This window comes from Marasmius oreades, chromosome 6 (assembly GCF_018924745.1).
Source record: "Marasmius oreades isolate 03SP1 chromosome 6, whole genome shotgun sequence".
Lineage (NCBI taxonomy): Eukaryota > Fungi > Basidiomycota > Agaricomycetes > Agaricales > Marasmiaceae > Marasmius > Marasmius oreades.
The window spans coordinates 1,234,219-1,253,600 of NC_057328.1; the positions used below are offsets into that span (position 1 = coordinate 1,234,219).

At 48.7% G+C, this 19,382-nt stretch overlaps 7 protein-coding genes across 7 annotated transcripts; 5 read left to right on the forward strand and 2 right to left on the reverse strand.

Moving 5' to 3' along the window:
* Nucleotides 1-26: 26 nt before the first annotated feature.
* On the reverse strand, nt 27-1,513 carry CLPP1 (ATP-dependent Clp protease proteolytic subunit 1). The gene is made up of 8 exons (XM_043154717.1): nt 1,337-1,513; nt 1,214-1,285; nt 1,024-1,158; nt 948-953; nt 768-891; nt 538-684; nt 449-481; nt 27-382 (listed from the first exon to the last, which is right to left on the reverse strand). The coding sequence occupies exons 1-8, from the start codon at nt 1,472-1,474 to the stop codon at nt 306-308; spliced, it is 732 nt and encodes a 243-aa protein (XP_043007174.1). The 5' UTR covers nt 1,475-1,513; the 3' UTR covers nt 27-305.
* A 55-nt stretch (nt 1,514-1,568) lies between these two features.
* E1B28_009799 (uncharacterized protein) lies at nt 1,569-3,421 on the forward strand. Its single transcript, XM_043154718.1, has 7 exons — nt 1,569-1,739; nt 1,820-2,321; nt 2,378-2,493; nt 2,555-2,760; nt 2,818-3,152; nt 3,215-3,247; nt 3,318-3,421. Exons 1-5 carry the CDS (start codon nt 1,616-1,618, stop codon nt 3,088-3,090), a joined length of 1,221 nt encoding a protein of 406 aa, XP_043007175.1. The 5' UTR covers nt 1,569-1,615; the 3' UTR covers nt 3,091-3,152; nt 3,215-3,247; nt 3,318-3,421.
* A 2,951-nt stretch (nt 3,422-6,372) lies between these two features.
* E1B28_009800 (uncharacterized protein) lies at nt 6,373-7,049 on the reverse strand. The gene is made up of 3 exons (XM_043154719.1): nt 6,865-7,049; nt 6,673-6,778; nt 6,373-6,612 (listed from the first exon to the last, which is right to left on the reverse strand). The coding sequence occupies exons 1-3, from the start codon at nt 6,869-6,871 to the stop codon at nt 6,534-6,536; spliced, it is 192 nt and encodes a 63-aa protein (XP_043007176.1). The 5' UTR covers nt 6,872-7,049; the 3' UTR covers nt 6,373-6,533.
* Nucleotides 7,050-7,593: 544 nt separating this feature from the next.
* Nucleotides 7,594-12,410, forward strand: E1B28_009801 (uncharacterized protein). Its single transcript, XM_043154720.1, has 7 exons — nt 7,594-7,985; nt 8,045-8,181; nt 8,235-8,301; nt 8,355-8,540; nt 8,596-8,768; nt 8,825-8,981; nt 9,038-12,410. Exons 1-7 carry the CDS (start codon nt 7,745-7,747, stop codon nt 12,073-12,075), a joined length of 3,999 nt encoding a protein of 1,332 aa, XP_043007177.1. The 5' UTR covers nt 7,594-7,744; the 3' UTR covers nt 12,076-12,410.
* Nucleotides 12,411-13,069: 659 nt separating this feature from the next.
* E1B28_009802 (uncharacterized protein) lies at nt 13,070-14,421 on the forward strand. Its single transcript, XM_043154721.1, has 5 exons — nt 13,070-13,476; nt 13,532-13,724; nt 13,780-14,031; nt 14,101-14,118; nt 14,191-14,421. The coding sequence occupies exons 1-5, from the start codon at nt 13,076-13,078 to the stop codon at nt 14,191-14,193; spliced, it is 867 nt and encodes a 288-aa protein (XP_043007178.1). The 5' UTR covers nt 13,070-13,075; the 3' UTR covers nt 14,194-14,421.
* A 1,823-nt stretch (nt 14,422-16,244) lies between these two features.
* E1B28_009803 (uncharacterized protein) lies at nt 16,245-16,699 on the forward strand (the record flags this gene model as incomplete). Its single annotated transcript, XM_043154722.1, has 2 exons — nt 16,245-16,509; nt 16,575-16,699. 2 exons carry the CDS (start codon nt 16,245-16,247, stop codon nt 16,697-16,699), a joined length of 390 nt encoding a protein of 129 aa, XP_043007179.1.
* A 1,590-nt stretch (nt 16,700-18,289) lies between these two features.
* E1B28_009804 (uncharacterized protein) lies at nt 18,290-18,775 on the forward strand (the record flags this gene model as incomplete). The annotated part of the gene is made up of 5 exons (XM_043154723.1): nt 18,290-18,424; nt 18,499-18,564; nt 18,619-18,624; nt 18,672-18,702; nt 18,765-18,775. The coding sequence occupies 5 exons, from the start codon at nt 18,290-18,292 to the stop codon at nt 18,773-18,775; spliced, it is 249 nt and encodes an 82-aa protein (XP_043007180.1).
* Nucleotides 18,776-19,382: the final 607 nt, after the last annotated feature.

Genomic DNA, 19,382 nt, shown 5'->3' on the forward strand with positions numbered 1-19,382 from the left:
AAAAGCCTTAGCTAGCTAAAGTCGAACAGCTACTTAGAACTAAATGGGCATCACCGTTGGCCTGTGAAGATACCGCGAACTCGGGTAGGGAGTCCGACACGTTTGATCTGGAAACCCATGTGAACGGTGAAGTATTGAAGGCCGGATACTGTAGGCTAGTGTTTCGGGGGCCGGGAGACGTTCGCTCAACTGACAACAGCCTTATCTGACGTATCTGTTCAGATGGAAACATCGGGTGTCCGAGGGGAAAAAAAGCGGTGTTGGGAGGCGAAGACAGATAGATAGGTAGATGAATAAGGTCCTGCCTAAGATTGACCATCGTGCGACTTTGGACTCCTTTCGAGGATTGCATCAACAATGCCGAATTCAAGAGCTTCTTGTGCTGCAGTGTAATGATGATTAGAAAGACATGCTAAATAGCACGAGTGCCGATTGAATCTCAACACACCTGTCATAAAACAATCACGCTCCAATGCTGTTTCTGTTTTCGAGATATAATTATCTTTTCCTTACATATAGAGGTAGACAGACTCTCACCAAAACGCGTAATTCCCTCCTGAACACTCTCACCAGGTCTCCCGCAATGTTTTTGATAGATCTCCGTCAGCGATCTTCGAATCCGCAGTATTTCTTTGGCGTGTATAGCTATATCACTTGCCTGCCCTGACGCACCACCAGATGGTTCTGTTAAAGTTCAGAGACCCACGAGTTGAAGACTCCGTAAGAACCCGTTCTTTCAGCCACACAAAATGCAATGAAGAACTCACGGTGAATCATGATGCTAGCGTTCGGCAAACAATGCCTTTTCCCTTTCTCCCCTGCCGATAGTAAGAGAGACCCCATGCTGGCCGCTTGACCTATGCAGTACGTGTGTATGGGGGAGGAGACATACTGGACGTTTGTAGATTAGAACCTTTTCACAAGGAGCAATATATTGTTTTGCCAACCTGCATCTATAGTATAACTTGATAAATATATGACTACAAGGATGAAACGAAAGCCGGGAAACTGAAATGAACGTACTGTGTCATATATCGCCAGGCCTGCCGTTACACTTCCACCAGGAGAATTTATGTATAAATGAATCGGTTTGGAGGTATCCTCCGCTTCCAAGAAGAGTAATTGCGCTACCGTCAAAGTTGAATCTGTGTCGCGAATCTATTTTTTTGCTTGAATTCGCCCTTCGATTCAACCGAGGGATTCAAGAACTCACTGGTCCGTGAAGCATAATCACTCGTTCCCGTAGAAGTCGAGAGAAGATATCATATGAACGTTCTCCTCTACCCTGTCGGTGCATAAAATTGGTGGTCTTTCAAACAAAGTCGACCTAAAATACCGTTTGCTCGATGACGATAGGAACAAGATTTGAACTAGGTGGTGTGGTCCATTGTCCCGATAATGAGTGAAAAGTCCGAATTCCATGAGCATTTGAGGCTACATGTCTCCGTAAAGTGGGTAAGCACAAACGAAACATTTGTAGGATGAAAGAAACCTTGGTCAACGCTTCGCGTCTCCGTGATCTGAACGCGTCAACAAATAACAACAAATGACGGTTTGTGCAACGTTCTCTTGCCTCCACCTTCATCTCTCCCCGGTATAACGCCCTCTAGCGACAATGAACCCAAGAATGCGTTCATCAGATGCGCCTATGGATTTTATGTACACATCAAGACCTAGCAGTCAGGCAAAACCTGTATGGGCATCAAGTGGTGACGACGAGAAAAGCACTCCAAAGAAAAGTGCGTTTTGCAAAGCATTCTTTACTTCAGTATACCAGGCTAAATGTCGGAAATGGTCTTTCCACTACCACATACTATAGGATCTCATGACGCACTCAGTCCAGATACGCCCATGGACCCGCCTACGTTTGGCATAAACCAAAACATCCCGTTTATATTCCAAACGCCTGCGAAACAACCAGAATCTCCGTATCCTTGGTCACCTCCACCAGGATTCTCGTCGTCTAGAGCGTTCCCAACACCAGCGCAACAGAGTGAGATTCGCGATGTTGACATGACAGAGGCCAGCCCGCCCAAACCCGAAGATCCAAGTCCAGAGAAAGAGAAATCCGAAAGCGGCCTACGAATGGTCGCTACAGGTGCATTACGTCGAGTGTACAGAGCACGACAAAAGGCGAGGGGCGCTGACAAACAGGCCCTCGCCCTTCGGAGGAATTGGGAAAGTGGAAGTGGAAGCGAAGTGGAAGAGGATATTGAGGATGAAAGTGGAGGACGAGCCGTTCATAAGACGTCCAACCATTACACATTAAACTTGCCATCTCCTACCCCTCCTCGATCCGATACTCCCTATGTTCTACTCGGGTGAGTGTCGATGGCCACTCGGAATTTTGCAAGGATCAAGCTGATGATTGTGTTAGCTACCTCCAGTTTTTCTTCAACTTCTCGCTCGTGCTCATATTCTTCTATCTGCTCGTTCAATTTATTTTAACTGTCCAGCGGGACGTGGAACACCGCATATCAGAATATTCGATGGGTACTGAATTCCTCCAGATTTCTTCCCCCGGTTCACTTCGTTACTGACTCGGGTTATTTAGATATTGTCCAGGAAATTGCTGGTTGTGCATTGCAGTATAAGAACAATTATTGCGCTTCTCCCCTCCCTGCGATGATCCACCAATGTGGATTATGGGAAACCTGTATGAACCGAGACCCCACCAAGATCGGGCGCGCTCGTGTAGGAGCCGAGCTTATTGCAGAAGTGGTGAACGGATTTGTGGAGCCTATAACTTGGAAAACACTCGTGCGTTCCGCTCCGTTCTGTGTTGAAGTGTCAACCTCGAGATCACATCCCTGCTAGATCTTCGCTTTGACCTCATTATCGTTCTTGACGGTGTTTATCAACACATTGCTATCTTTATACCGTTCGAAACATCGGCCTTTAGAGCCATTAGTGACGGCACCACCACCGGCGGTCCATGCCTTGAACTTCCCGCCTTATCCGTCGCATCAATATGGTGGCTACACAGCTTCCCCTAACTGGGGAAGATCATGGAACGGTGGCGAAGAAGAATTGGAAACTCCCTCAAGGAGAAGAAGATTGGAAGGCGGTGCTACGATGAAGATCAAATGAGGGCCCAAACCAAAAGAAGTTCCTAAAAAACGTGTCGCTTTGATGTATTGCATTCGTGTTAGGTGGTGTGCTTTCGGGTAATCGGCTGGGTTGATGAGTCTGCTGATTCATATCTGTCTAGCAGCGGGGGTGACATATCAGCGGTTTGTTGACATAGGTGAGAACGGGGTCTTTTGACGATCAGTGGAGAATAAACTAAGGTTTGGTTTAATCATATTTTACGACAGGATATATGGGACAATGAATGATATATGCTTCATGGGCGTTCTTACCACTGTTCATGAGGATATGCGTGTATGTTGTTAATGCGATCAACGTACCTCGACCTAAAGGACTTGGCCGATTTGACCTCCAAAAATTGCGGGGGCTTCTGGGCGCCACAACAGAAAATCGAAGCTGGAGTCCCAAGGGTCTGACCAGGCTGTTGAGATGATCCTAGCATTTCCCCTTATGTAACATTGTTCTCGATGAAGTTTTAGGCTCCGGGTCCCTGTATTCCCATTCACAATTCTATGTTTATACTGACATCTATACAATGCAGGACTCACCCGCGGACCGATCCCGCAGTTGATATTGATACGGAAGAGGCGTCATAGCGAGCGTACTTGGGGTGAGTGTTTTTTTGATCTTCGAACAAACTCCGGTCTATTGTGGGTACTTACTACATATACGTGGAGCTTCTGACGGTATGATAATGATATCTGTCAAGCTCATAAATCATGACCGCTGCAACGGAATGGGTCTGTTATTTCAATCAAAACGGTAAGCTCGTATGCATGTATTTGTAAGGTTACCGCCGCTAACCCCTGTTTACAGGCTATCACCTCCATCGATCCGTCATGCGGTCCTGTCTAAGATCTTTGTTTTCTTGACCCTTGGCTTGAAGCTCCAAGGGGCAGCTCGGGATCAATTGATACTGACTAGGGGTCCGTTTGATAGGGAAAGGTGCGCACAGATACGTGGCAAACTTGTTCTTGTTCTTGTTGCACAGCAGCGGAAGCGACGGTGTGGGGGCAGAAGTGGGGTGAGGTGCATTTTCCCAATGGTTATTGCATGATTCCCCTCCTGATCTCATCTCATCGAAGAATCTTCTAGTGCATCCTAACTGACACCGATAATGGAATGAGAATGGTGTTGAATGTGGGAATGTGGCGCTGGACGATTTGCGGTTTCGCATGTGGGGTGTCAGTAATATACAGTGGCCGGGGACCTCCGGGAACATATTGTAATTGATGACACTCCGCGAGGCCCGCGACTCGGTAAGTTATTATTGGCCACGACAACATGTGCCTGTAATTTGCTCAAACACTAATGTCAACTCGTTGTTCGTTGGCTACCCGATCGTTTATTACAGATGGTTATGATACAATGATTCGAACATGATAACGCACTGGACAGACACAGACCCGAGGCAAGTAATATTAATCGAACCCTTTTTGAATCTTCAGATCTACCGCCTGTAGGCTCTGTGTACAGTAGGTCCTGTGACCGGTAACTCCAAGCTCCCATATAAGTATGCCCGCCGCCGGGTGAGGGTGAGGGTGAGGATAAAGCCTAGCGCTAGCTAGGGTAAAAGCCCCGTTCCCGATATACCGCAAATAGTTGCTGTATATTATATATATGCATGTCCGAGTGAGAAGACAAGGTTAAATCCTAATATTTCTACTTCCATGCCGCTATACATAACAGCCAAGAACAGCAAGTATGATGCATACACCACCTTGACTCCATGTGGACATTCCTTTCCACGCACGACCCACTGCTCAGGCTCCTTTTACCTCGGCGATTAAGGTGCGAGAAGACCGTTCCGTGCCGTACGTAATGGTATAATATGATGGACGAATTCTGATGGAGGACCAAGGTTGCCCAAACTATAGAACGCCATTCAGTTGCTATCTCAATCCTGATATTGATATCTCCTTCGAGAACAGGGATCGCTTCTCATCTATATAAATTCTGTTACAGTCCGGGCGGCTGATCCAGTGCAAGTAACGTACTGCATGTATATAAGTATGTGCGGTCCTGCAGGATCGCGTAACACGCGTTGTTTCTTCAAATGTTGAGAGTTATATGCTGTAGAACCGTGGCATGAAACCCAAATTTAGCATAAATTTAGCACAAATTTGAACCTAGTACCGTTAATAATAGTCCCCATCCCCATCCACGCCCGGTAAAGCTACCGACAAGGGGGCTAAAAGCCCTGAACCTGAAATGAACAAGTCCGCGTTTTCCAAGTGCTGTCCTAGTGACCATGACAGCGATTCTTCGAATCCCCCACTCGTACCAAGTTTCGCCGACATCGAAGGCTTCTCTTCTCAGCTTGAGAACCGCAAGCTGTTCCATAATAGCTCATCACGTAGTTTATTTAGAACTCTTTAGAGGGTTAGGGGAAGGGGAAGGGGGTAAGTGATTTCGATCCAGAGAAGATTGATGTTCATATACATACGCCTTTTGAAATCAGTAGCTTTCGTAGCGTAGTCACTTACACTTTTAATTCACCCCCAGGAAGAAGGGATTTCAGAAGGAGTGCTTGCGGTCCCAGTACGTCGCTCTATTTCCCTTACTACCATGACTAGGCCTCCACTACTTACTTCCGCTTCCCGAAGCCCTGCTTCTGCCGCACACAAGGCTTATACGATTCCGGCAAGGACGAGTATATAAATAGAGATAGAAGTACATAGTAATACTACAGCTTGAACTTGATTTTCGACAGCGCGCATGTACTAATATAATGTACTCGAATATACGCAACAAACAAACACCCGCTCAATCAACATAATTCAACGGAGGCCCGAAGTTGCTCAAGGTATCCGAGTACAGTCATCAGTTACATATGGTCCATTCATTTCGCTGGTATTATACCGTAGCGATTTCAAGATCCACCAATCGGTAGAGACCTGGGGGTAGAGGGTTTGACAGCGCAGTGCTTACAAGTCAAAAAGCCTTTTGACATGAACTCTGGGGTTGTCAGGCGTTATTTTAGGGGGTGTTTTGGGAAATGCACAGACATCTACAAATCGAGCAAGTGTATGGTTAATCTCTTCATCGTTATCTTGGCATACATCGAAGGCTTGGTACAGCAAGTTGAGACTGAATTGAGGATCAAAAGACTAGTGCGGGGCGCTCGGGCAGTGTTTGTCGACTAGACCCGAGTGGTATTAGTACGTCCATTCAAACGGTAATTCTCGATTGAATTCCTGTCCCGTTTTTGCACCACGGCATTCTACTTGTCTCACCAGCCTATCGGGTGAATTTCGGCGTTTTTGAACGGTTTTGTACGATGGTCTGGGAACAAGCATATCCATTTGACGACCCCCCCGAAAAAAGGGAACGAGAAATAAATAGATGTGAGTCATTATCGACGATGAGTCCGCACTTCTTGCGGCTGCGTGCCTCCTCCCCTCCGCCCTACAGTACAGTCCCCCAGAACGTGCTTGGATGTCTTATTTTCCAGAAGAGGATGTAGTGGCTGCTTTTTCCTCTTCTTTCTTCTTTTGCTTTGCACGAAGGGCATCGGCATCGCTAGATGATGAGATCCGTTCATGGCGAAGAATGGTCGCTCGAGAACAAAAGGTCACTCACGCCTCCTTCCTCTTGGCTAGATTAGCAGCACTTTCCTTTGGTCCTTTCTTCTGCGCAGCCGCTTTCTTCTGGGCTTTCAAGCGGTCTTGTTCGCGTTGGTTACCACCTAATCATAATCAGACAAAAGATCAAAAGGGATCTTTCGAGTCAATTGGACCATTTGTCGTGAATATCAACTGAAAAGCGACGCACGAGTCATGGCAATGAACAATCAGATAGGTCGTAGACCGTAGCTGGTCGTCGTGGTCAACTAGCAACGTGGTCAAACGCATGTTCAGCACAGCATTCGGAGTTTGAAATTTGATCGTGGTGGCACTGTCGACTTGTGGGCGTTTGTGGGTTGCATTTCAGTAGCCAAAAAAATCCCTTGTTAGACGTCTGGTTGCTGGAATCTCAACTGAGAAAGAGCAAAAGTCGACAGGGTGTTGATCCTCTCACCCGCATCTGCGGGATCTCTGTTGGTTTACCGACGGTCGGTTAAAATCGTGGACGTCCTCGGAAGCAGTGCTGGCGTCGAGGGACTGTTGGACTTGAGAGATGTTCCAGATAAGCTGTCCAGCTTCACAGGAGCCCGGGTGCTGTATGTATTTATTCTGCAATCGCGGTGATAACATCTTTACTACAGCTACTGTATAGGCATGTGATGACAACGGAAACGGAAATAATTTATAATTGAAAAGGCAAAATGGAAATGGCCCAGCTTTGAAGCGCGTGCCTCACAACTGCGACCGTGATGGACGGAGCCGGAGTTATGTACGAGAGTGACGTATGGTAGTGGCGGCGGGCCGAGGCCGGTGATTGTTCCGAAGGCGTGGGATTAAACTATTAAAGTTGCCCTGGTCGTTGTTGTCAGTTGCCACGCGGCTAAGCGCTGGTGAATGATTTGTCATCTGTCTGATTTGGAAAAACAGGGCAACGAGCGAACCGAGATACGATTCCCGATCCCGATCCATACGATCCTTTGATCGCCACCCAGTTTTTGCACACAAACGGGGCCTTCCTTTAAATACCATCTCCCCACTTCCCGAGATAACTTTCCCGCCTCCTTTCTTTTCCCCCCATCACCGCTGGCATGTCCCTTCGCCATCTGCCCCCTCGTCAGTCTGACAGGGATATCCGCATGCATGACCCTCCTCCTCCTCCCCCCCCTCAACAACAACAACAACATATCCCCCAACCACCCTCAGCAACCCCCATAGTCTCTCCCACCACAGTCTCAGTACCCACCAATGCACCCAACGGCGCCATTCCCCCGCCTCCCCCCATGATTCAGAAACTCAACGCCGCCAACGAACAGACCTGGCTCCTGATAGGTCACTACTCTCTAACCCTATCTATCTCTTCAGTTTCTAACTCGCTCATCGTCCATCAGGAAGAGTCGCGGAACAGATGGGTGACTTGGAACACGCATTGTCTGCATATGAGAATGCCCTGCGGCACAATTCAATGTCCCTGTCTGGACTTACGCAAGTCGCAGGTATAGCTCGGATCAAAGAAAATTATCCAAAGGTAAAGTCTACTTGTTTTTCCTTGCGATTCTTCCTATTCACCTTCCTTTTAAGGCAATCGAATTCTTCCAGCGTGTCCTCAGTATACAGGAAGAAAACGGCGAAGTTTGGAGTGCACTTGGTCAGTTGTTGTCTTTTCCATATTTGGTATATCTTACCTGATCGATTATCTAGGTCATTGTTACCTAATGCAGGATGACTTGCAGAAAGCGTACTCTGCCTACCAGCAAGCACTCTACCTCCTCCCCAACCCTCGTGAGGATCCCAAGCTTTGGTATGGGATCGGTATCTTATATGACCGTTATGGCTCTCTCGATCACGCAGAGGAAGCCTTTTCGTCAGTTTTGAGAATGGACAAGGGTCAGTTTGTCCGATGCGCGCATACACCTGACTGACACTGACGTCGCTTGCCTAGATTTCGACAAGGCCAACGAAATTCTCTTCCGTCTTGGTATCATCTACAAACAACAAGGCAAATACGAAGAGTCACTCCAATGTTTTGATCGTATACTACGCAACCCACCCAGTCCACTCGCCCACGCCGACATCTGGTTCCAAATCGGACATGTGTATGAACAGCAGAAAGATGTGAGTCTTCCATATCAATATCAATCAATCAGATCACCCTGACGAACGTTCACTAGCACAACCAAGCCAAACATGCGTACGAACGCGTCGTCGCCGAGAACCCGGCACATGCCAAAGTCTTACAGCAGCTCGGATGGCTGTATCATCAAGATGGCTCGTCATTCCAGAATCAAGATTTAGCTATCCAGTACCTTACCAAGAGTCTCGAAGCCGGTAAGGTCATCTTAATCTTATTATGAACGACATTAACTTACCCCCAGCCCCCACAGACTCCTCCGATGCCCAATCCTGGTATTTACTCGGACGCGCTTACATGGCAGGTCAGAAATATAGTAAAGCCTACGAAGCCTACCAACAAGCTGTCTACCGAGACGGTCGGAATCCAACCTTCTGGTGTTCCATCGGCGTTCTTTACTTCCAAATTAACCAATTCCGGGATGCTCTTGACGCCTACTCGAGAGCGATCAGAATCAATCCATACATATCTGAGGTGTGGTTTGACTTGGGATCGCTGTATGAAAGCTGTAACAACCAAATATCGGATGCGATTGATGCGTATGCAAGGGCGTCAGAGCTGGATCCGGGTAACACGGTGATTAGTGGGAGATTACAGCTGTTGAAACAGGCTCAGGCCACGGGCGGACAAGTACCTGCAGCGCCGGGACCGCAAGATGTCCATCCAACAGCTTATGCTAGCTCGCTTGTTCCTCCTGGATTGGCTGGGCCACCGTTACTGTTGCAGCCCCCCGGACAGAAAGGCTTGCATGGTCCAGGGCCAGTGTTCCGAGCGGATTCGAGAGGACCTCCGGGAGCGGGTGGTAGTGGCATTGCTGGTGGGAGTGCATCGGCTAACGAGATTTCGTTACCGCCGCCTTCGTCGTCGGCAGGTGTGGGACAGGCACAGGTGAATGGACATGGAGGACATGGCCATACGAGGTCTCCACCCGGGCCGTTTAGAGGTGGACCACCTCCACCGGTTATCATCGATGAAGGGAGACATGTGCAGACGCTCGCGCCTATGGATGTTGATAGACCTTCTTTGAGCGGGAGACATGGGCATAGTCATAGTCGGGATTTCGACCCGAGGGATGTCAGAGATGCTCGTGATCCGAGGGAGGTTCGGGAGGGAGGGTTACCTCAGAGAAGTTTGTTGTTGCACACCCATTCACCGGATGACAGAGAGCCACCACCACCATCATCCGCTGTCAGGATGCATACCGATCCATTCTTCCCGAGGAGACGACCCTCTTCTCGATCAGTTTCTCCGCCTTCTCAACAAGGGCTACCGCCACCACCTCCGCCACCTCATCATGCCCCAGGGCATCATCACGCGCATAGTCATTCACTTCCACCTGCTCATCATTCGAGAGGAAGGTCGCCACCGTTGCCACCGGGTCCTCCCCCTCCAGGGTCGTTCCAGAGTCAAGTTGGGAGAGGAGCGACGCATCCGTCACCTTTGATGGGTCGATCGCCTAGTTTGAATGGACGGTCTGCTTCCACTGCGTATGCCGAACCACCGCCACCGCCACCTCCAGGTGCTTCTAGGATTCCACCTACTCCGGACGATGGGGGTCTTTGGCGACCACATACATCTCAATCTCTTCATTCTCCTCGAGAACGCGAACGAGTTTGGGAGAGGGAGGAACGGCCGAGGGAGAGGGAGAGAGGTATGTCGTTGTCTAGGCCCAACGGAGATTATGCCATTGGACCTGGATGGTCTCCTGCCAGTCATCGGGAGGACCCCTTACCTTCGCCTCGAAGGGAGAGAGAGAGGCTTTGGGATAATCCACCACCACCACCGCCTCCGGTCGCTCACAAACGGAATTCGAGTCCTGATGTGCAAAGGAGTAGGTATGACCCGACGAGACACGATACGAATGCAGGTGTTCCGCATCATCTTTTGAGGGGAGATTTTGAGATGGAGAGGAAGGAGAGAGAAAGAGAACACAGGGAGAGGGAGAGGGAGAGAGAGTACCGAATGAGTATGGCTGCACCTATTCCCCCCCCACCTGGGCATCATGGCTCGCCGCATCCACAACACCCACATTCGTCTCCTCAACATGTTCATCCGCACCCTTCGTCGCATATGACGACACCGGGTGGGTTTAACCGAGGTTCTGAGAGCCCTCATCCTGCGTCTGAAAATGGAGCGGGAGCGTCGGTTCCTGGTCCTTCAAGACGTCGGCGGAACCACCCGAATGCTGGACCCCCGCCGCCGCCGCCACCACCACCAACTGCAACTGAAACGCCTGTATCAGAGAAGAAGGAACGCAAGAAACGGAATGGTGGAAATAACAAGCGTGTAAGGGACGAAGACGCCGATTCTGTGTCCGGTAGTACGCCCGCGCCATCTTCTCGTCGCAAAGCCTCTTCGCCCACTGCATCTGGTGGATCTGGGTCAGGATCGTCTAGGCCTTCACCGACATTGGGATCTGTGAGGGGAAGTACACCCACTACATTGAGGCCTCCGAACCGACATGTGGATGATGATTATGATGAAGGTGTGGCTGATACGTTGATGTCGCTTGCTGCTGGGAACCAGAATAACCAAAGTAATCAGAACAATAATGGTGGGGGCGGTGGGAACGGGAATGGATCGCCTCCGAGGTTGCCTCACCGGGATTCTGTCTCTTCGACGCGATCGCATACTGGTGGCGGTGGTGGTGCAATGTCGCCTGATGCTCCAGCAGTTTCTTTACCGATGCCTATGTCTATGTCTATGAAACGACCGTTGTCGCCTGAACTTGGTGGTGGGAATACACCGGGTTCGGATGCGAAGAGGAGTAGGATTGATACGGGTCAGAAGAGGAGGGGAGGGTCTTCGCCTTCGCCGTCTTCTGGATCTGGAGGGAGACGATCACCACCTGGTGCGACGACGAAAGGACAGAGTAAGAGTATGAGGCCTAGTCCGATACCATTCAGTCAGCAGCCTAGCTCGAGTTCACATTCGAGGTCGCCGGATTACGTTCGGGAGGGAGGAGGAGGATCAGCGAGAAGTCCAACTGGGCCTTCGTTGAAGGTGTTGCCGCCTCATCCGAGACCTGTTGGGATGAGTGCGCCTTCGTCTGCGTCTGCGTCTGCGCCAAGCAGTGCTACATCTGGGGAAGGTGATTTGGAGAGGGAAAGAGAGGGAGGTGGGAGGAGAGGACCGTATGCGCTTCCGCCGATTGCTACGTTGCCTGATGATCCTGATGACAGGGATAGGGATGGGATGCAGGTTGATTCGAGGGTGTCTGTTAGTCCACCGAGGGCTAAGGTTGCGCATTCGGAGAGGGCAAGTCCAAAGGAGAAGGGGGGCAAGGAGTGATTTGGTTGTGTGGTTTTTTGTTTTCTTGCTACGTCTTGATCCTCTTCCTCTCTCGCCTTTTAGATCACATTTACTATCATCATGATGTTTTTTCGTCTGCATCAGTCGGCGCTTCGTTCGCCCAGTTAATGCACTGTACAGTATATGCAAACCCAGTTTTTCATTTACGCTTTATGACCTCTTGATTGACTTTTTGATCATGCATAGACAATGTTATCTCTTAGTTGTCATGACTGTTTGTTCACAAATCCACTGATACCAGAGCTCGAAAGATTGAAAGTGTAACATGAACTGTGTATTTTCTCGTTTCTAATGGAAGTCTTGTTTCAACGGAACCGAGTTCGTTTTTCTTTTCCCGTAGCAACATGTAAAGCACAGAAAGGAATAAACTTTTGATTGTCGGACGCGCAAATCCCTGTCCCACCTACACGGCGATGTGGTTGTATTGTGGGTGTCAGGGATGTAATGGTCCCTTAGTCCCTGCTACGGTATGAAATATGTTAGGCGGGAAAGCAATGTAAGCGCTACCGACTGGACCCCCCACCCCACACCCCTGTGGGTTCTGAATAAACGGGGTGGGTGTTGTACTTTATATGTACTGTACTGTATGTATGCATGTTGTAGGGCATTGGTATGCTGGTATGTTCCCTTCCTTTCGGACAAAATTGTGAACGTAAAGTATGTTCCACAAGTTGCTTGAATATAATGATAGTTCAGCGCCTTCGGGGCCACATTTGGAATGCGAAAGCGAGCGGAGAAATCGCGAGGGGCTGTAGAAGGTTGCTGTCGGGAGCAGTGAACCCGCCATAGTTTCTTTTTCTTTTTCCTGAAGGAGGATGATCTTCTCATCCCCGGGAGTGCCTTGCATCTCATCTTCTGTTTCCGAGGAGATTTCAATCTGGAATCCTGATGCATCCATGAGGACCATACAACACCCGGCTTAGTCAGCCGGTCACAGCCACGGCAAATCGTCAGCAACCGTTCTTTGCCTTCCAATGACATGATCCCGAGTGGTCCTGCCCGACGGACAGAAGAGGAGGAATACGGCGAGGCTCATCGGGGCTCTGTTCTCCCTAGTCCCCCCTTAACCAGAAGCAATTCAGTGGCCAGCAGGGAGAGGGAGACGGACCTCAATGGTGGCGACGACAACGATGACAACGACGACCAGGACATTACAGAAATTGAAATACAAGACCCTCTCCGACACCCTTCCCTTCCTTCCCAAGACTCCCTTTTTGACTTGAACGGTCGTCTTCGTGTACCCCAATCCACCTCCAGCCCCCGTCCGATTACTTCCCCTCAACCCTGGGATCTAGTAGACCCACCCGCCGATAATGGTCAGAACTTGCCATATCCGCATGGGACGGTCAAAAGTAAATTCAGTCAGATGCAAGATTCTGCGTGCGTCGTTCTTTCTTGTCTTCTCCTTTCTAGCGTTCTGACACACTCTCAATAGAGGTGCTCGCACTCTCATTCCTAAATCATCCTACTACTTCGGTCCTCCTCCCCCTGGAAGTGCATACGGAACTCAGCCTATAGGACATATCGGCCTTCATCATCCGAGAGAAGTTCTTAGGATTGAAAGAGATTATACCGGTGGCGACGTTATACAGTTTGCACCTATATATCCTTTAGAATTGGAAGGAAGGGTGAGTGGCGCCTTTTCTTGGCGATTAGGTTGATGGGTTATATTGTTACTTCTAGATCACCCCAACGCAGTTCCTCGAATCTATCAATGCTATCAACGAGCGTCTTATATCGGCTCATAGTCTTAGATGGGCCGCGTTGGATAATGTATTGGCGGTTCTTACGCTCCAGCTGACGAGGCTTGTGTTGACTACTCATTATGAGAAGCAAATGAGAGTGTTAGAACAGCTGTTTCGAGAGCTGAATGCGGAACTTTATAATCCCGTTGGACTCAATCTGCTGTGGCCGCGGAAGGTGGCGTTTTTATTTGTGAGTTTGCTACTCTAGGTTTTTGTTTGTGTGCTCATTATCATTATCTTCCTTAACTTCTTCTGTCAGTTGGAAATTGAGTATTATGTGGGTGTTTTTTTTTTACGATTGTGTTTTATTTGGGATGCAGCTGACTGTTTTTTGTTTTGTTTGCGGCAGTAATCGATGTGTTTATTATACCGGTCGTTTTTTGTTCTATATTCATTCATATGTATCTAATCCTTTGTTTGTGGTCGAGTCTGCTGTCTGTACAAGGGACTCGGAGGTTTCAACGTCCCGGATAGACAGCTTGAGCGGACGTGAACAGTCACGAGTTCCTCTGGAACGGAACTTTGCCTTCAACCGCCGTCCATGAATTTCTTTCGAGCTCGATGTTAGTTTGTGACCGATGCTTGATCGTGAATTACCTAGTCTGATCATGCGTACTCCAATGGAGGGAAAGATGCATCCCTCGTGCCATTGAGGAAAGTTCAATGCGAGATCGACCTTAGAGTGTTTTGCGCCCTTCCCTCCCAAAATCATTGAGGCAGTCACAAACACAAGTCTCGAGTTGAAAGTCAGAAGTCATGGATTAGGATTATTTTTATTTACCGGGCTCTGAAATACAAAATAAGCTCGTTGAGCCCACTACGGTGAAGTTTGAACCCTATAAGTGGTGGTGATTCCCCAATAATGCATACTTTTTTAGGGAGGCCTAAATTCCATAGTACGTTGTTCCCCGCGAGTCCTAAAGTACTTCGACTTTCACGTTCCGTTTTTTGAGGAGTTGAGGAATCCAGTTTACACCATACCGGTCCAGCCCAAGATACGACTAGATGGAATGGTTGGAGAAACTCTTATAACAAAATTCAAATCCGTTGGGCAAGGTGTTGGGTTTTCCTTAGCGGTCGGTGTGACTTGTGGGAATTGAGGAGAAGATGGAAACATGGATGTATGGGTTCGTCATGGAGTTCGTGAATCTGGGAGTAACTTTATGCAATGAAGGCTTGGGGAGGGAGACGTCGAACATTCGAACATTCGAACTTGAGGGTATTTGAGAGTCAAGCTTCAAGCTCCAAGATGTGTCGATACGAACTGAACGACGAGACCGCTTGAGGTTCGGCTGTTTATAGATCTTGGTTCATTGCGCAGTCCATATTTGAGATGGAGACCAAGTACTAAAAATCTATGATCAGGTCGCCACCAGCGATCGTCGAGAATGAAATCTTCGGTTTCTAGGTCATGAGAGACGGCGGAGTTCGTCGAGAGTGGGAACGATGCATGAGGTTCAACTGTAATCGGTTTCCCATTCCGTTTTTTTGAGAGTCGAAGGATGTAGTCCACGCCATACCGGGCCAGTCCAAGATGGTCGGAGATTTCTTGGTTATTATAGCAAATTCAAATCCGTTGGACAAGGTGTTTTCCTTAGTGGCCGGTGTGACGTCTGGGGAGTAGGGGAGTATATGAATGTATGGGTTTGTCCTGGAGCCTGTGACTCTGAAAGCAACGAAGGTGTGGGGGGAGGACGTTGTATATTCGAACTCATTGAAATTCGACCATGTAGTTCTTGATTCATCGCGAACTCCATATTGAGATGAGGACCAAGTAAGGTAAAACCTAAGATCATCAAGAACGGAATTTTCGGTCTCTAAGACATGAGAGATAGAGGAGACGAGAACGGGAATGATGCAAGTCAACGATTTCGGTTTCCGGGTCATGAGATGGAGGAGACGTGGTTTGTTCGCTGTTCAACTAGGAATTTGTGGAAGTTCAACTGTACATTGTGCCTATCATCGGAGTCTTCCAACTTACAACACCGATTTTCATATTCCTGTTTTTTTTTGAGAGTCAACGGATGTAGCTCAGGCCATACTAGACCAGTCCAGTATGGAATGGTCTGAGAAATTCTTGGTTGGGGAGCAGATGGATGTATGGGCATGTCCTGGACTCGTAAATTGAGAGTAACGAAGGCGTGGGGGAAGACGTTGGATATTCGACCTGGGGTTTTTGGAGAATTCGGTCGCGTCGATTATGAACATGACCTGAGAGGTGCTCGGAGATGTTTTGGGTGTCTGAGATCCTGAGTGCAGGTCGTCATGTGTCCACCAGTGATTGTCGAGGAGACGGCGTCGGACAACCGTAGTTGACCTTTTCGTGTTGAAAAAAAAACACGACGTTGTTGAAGAGTCCCAATAGAGGCACTTGTGATCATTGTCCTCTTATTTACGCATAAGATGATGGAAACTTGGAGGTGCATGGGAGACGTAAAGATGCGGATGTGTCGGTATTTGGGCGGTACCAACCTTTCTGTCTCATTGACCGTCATTGACCGTCACCACCAACGTGCCCGGACCACATGCGGAGCGATATCTGCGCCGTTACAGAATCGCTGCCTAGATTATGATTATCAACCTACCGGCTTGCGTCGTACCCGTGAATTTTCGTACTCATGGGGGATGGTTGGTTGGTTTTTTTCGGGTCAGAAGGACAACTGGTTCTGTGCGTGGTCCTTTAGTGTTGCATCGTTCTCCCCTCGACCTTGATTTATGAACGGGAATAATTAGGTGTAATTCAACCTTGGTACCAACAGTGTTTAGAAATCCAACGTCAATCCCCAGAACATAACAAGTCCCAGATGATTCTTGCAGTCGAGAATTCACCAGCCTCGTCCGGTTACAGAGGCGAATGACCAGCTAGGGAAAATCAAGAAAGCGTCTGCATGGGATTCTCGTGACGCCAACGACGACAGGCTTGTATAGGGATACAGCAAGAGAAGCACCAGCATACCCCTTCGTGTCGTGGCTAAATGTTTCTGATCGTCCAAAGGCTATCGGCCAAATGGACTCTCTTAGGGTGCCCATCCGAGGTGGTTCAAGCGTAGAAGTATCTTCGTAGCATGCAACTACACGTTACGATATCCCCCCTGCTCGTCATCCTCAGGCGGTCTCGTTGAAACACGATTACCAAGAAAACCCCGACCTCTGGGCAAAATCTAAACGTTGTTCTTGCAACATCCTGCAAGCTCCAAGTCACTCGAAGCGAAGGATCCCTTTAGTCTGAGCGACCGGAAATCGGCAGGAAGACACCTTAAAGACGGAGATTCTCGATTCCTCGGAGAGTTCATGACTCTCTTCTGCACCACGAAACACCCTTGAGGTGTCCTCGTCAAGAAGCCACTCGGTAGGTTTCCTTGATCCCGTTCAGCCGCTCCGTTGCCAATGAAAAAGCCGCAAGCAAAGATTTTTTAGTCCTGAGAGGGCCCGTCCACGATTGTTCTCAAAGGCATTGGACCTTGTAGTTACGCTGGCACGCGGGTTCTTTCAATACTATGGGTTCCGATCATACTGTTCCAAAAGCTCCGCTTCCTCCAGCTGGACGCGACGCGTCTCCGCGCGACCACGTGACCCTTCCTTGTCGCAACTTGGCCAGCGCAAAGACCGGATTGTTGTCTCGGGAATCCGGGAATCTCCGCAATGTCGATGAACCAAGAGTGGCGAGGGCATAGAGGATCATGGGCATGAAGGTTTTTGGTACTTGAGTATCAGCCACGCTCGGTACAAGAATACCCCTTCCCCAGAGTCCCCTCCATCCTCAATTCCATCTGAGGGACCTCAAACGAGCTTCGACTTCGTTATGTCTACCGCTTGTATTTCCTTCTATATCCCGCTAGTTGTGGTGATCCAATTCAAAGACCATGGGTCCAGAGTTATCTCGGTGTTGGCGCGACGGGTGAATAGAACCGTAGATTTTGGGACGACAGCAGAGAGGGGGAGAGGGAGAGACACCGGGCAATCAAGTCTGGAAGATGATTTACGGAGGGGCAGACAAGGAAAGTGGCAGGGACTACTTCGTGGATATCTAGATATCACTTCGGGATTGGGGGACGAAGAGGTCCTGGATCGCTCAGGCGAACTCAAATTGGTTTTGAGGCGGAAACCATGGTGGTTTTCGGTCTTGCATGAGTGGGGATGGATGGCTAGATGAGGGCTTGAACGAATCGAGCAGTGACCGGGATTCCATCTGATCATCTCGACCTCGCGTCTCCTAGAAGCTATTGTTGTTGAACGTGACTTGTTAACAGAACACGTCCATCCCCCCGTTCTTCCTTTTGTTGTTGCGTTTGTTTTCCTTTTTCGTTTTCATTTGTGGTTGTTGTATGTCTTCCATTTTCAACCCCGCTCGCGTTTTGGGCATAAAGCCCCGGTTCTTTGGCTACCTTCCGAACGTCACGCTTCTGTCCCCAAACCACACGCCTCCCTTTTCCCCAACCCCGACAGACATGGATCGTTCCACACTTCGACAACGCGCCCCGACTTCTCGTCGAACGCGGTTAGAGGCCTCTTATCCCTACCCCCCTCGCCATCATCTGCGTCCTACCAATCAGCGTCAAGAACTTGCGGATGCTGTGCGTCATGTTCGTCTTTTCTTTTTCTATCTTTGCTCTCTTTGCCGTAAATTTGATTGCTTTGTTTCGCACACACCATTCAGATCCCAAACGACGATAACGACGAGGACCAGAGGGTGATCGAGATCCTACTCGGTCTTTTGATATTGGTGAGATTTGCCTTGGCTTCTTTACTGTATATCGTATTCAATCATTTCATTCAGCATGTGGTTTTCTCCATGCTTAAGGTCCTTCTTTCACTGCCTTATTAGTCAAGATGGAGGACATACTGATTTCTTGTGATACATGTAAGGCTTCCTGCATCCGTCTGTCAATGAGCGGCATCTCATAAGTTTTCTTTTTCTTACAGACTGTGTATAACGCTCGTGGAACAAACAAGTCCGAAACTGTGCATAAGACTTAGACTTTCTTGATATGTCGCTTCTCGTCGCGGCTCGATCTTCATCGGGTATGAAGATTTTCTTGGATCATGTCGGTATGTTTCTTTTGTCTTTTTTTTGCTGTTAGCTTGCGTTGACCTTTGTGTTGTCACTCTAGCTTCATCTATCGGTCGGATGTTCATGTATGGACATCTCTTTCTTGACACGCACGGATCATCGAAGATGGGGGGTGGGGTGGACGTCACCCGTTTCTTGGGGACGATGGGACAGTTAAACTTAGAACTACGTACGTTGACACAAAGTATGTAGTACCACTGCCTGTTCATGTGTAGGAGGAGGGAGAGGATTATAGAAGCCTGAATATGGGGTCATCGGTAAGCATACGCGCTTGGACAGTAACTTGAACGCGTACCACGACTTCAAGATTGATGTAAGTATATCAGTTCACGATTTTCATGTACGTTCTCAAACATTCTGACAGCGGGACCGACGAGTTCTTCTTCGCGTACTTACAAGCTGGGGTTCAGTATAGCTCGATACCTTGCGTGCGTGTAGGTTCAGTGAATTTTCTCGCACTTTCTTGCTGA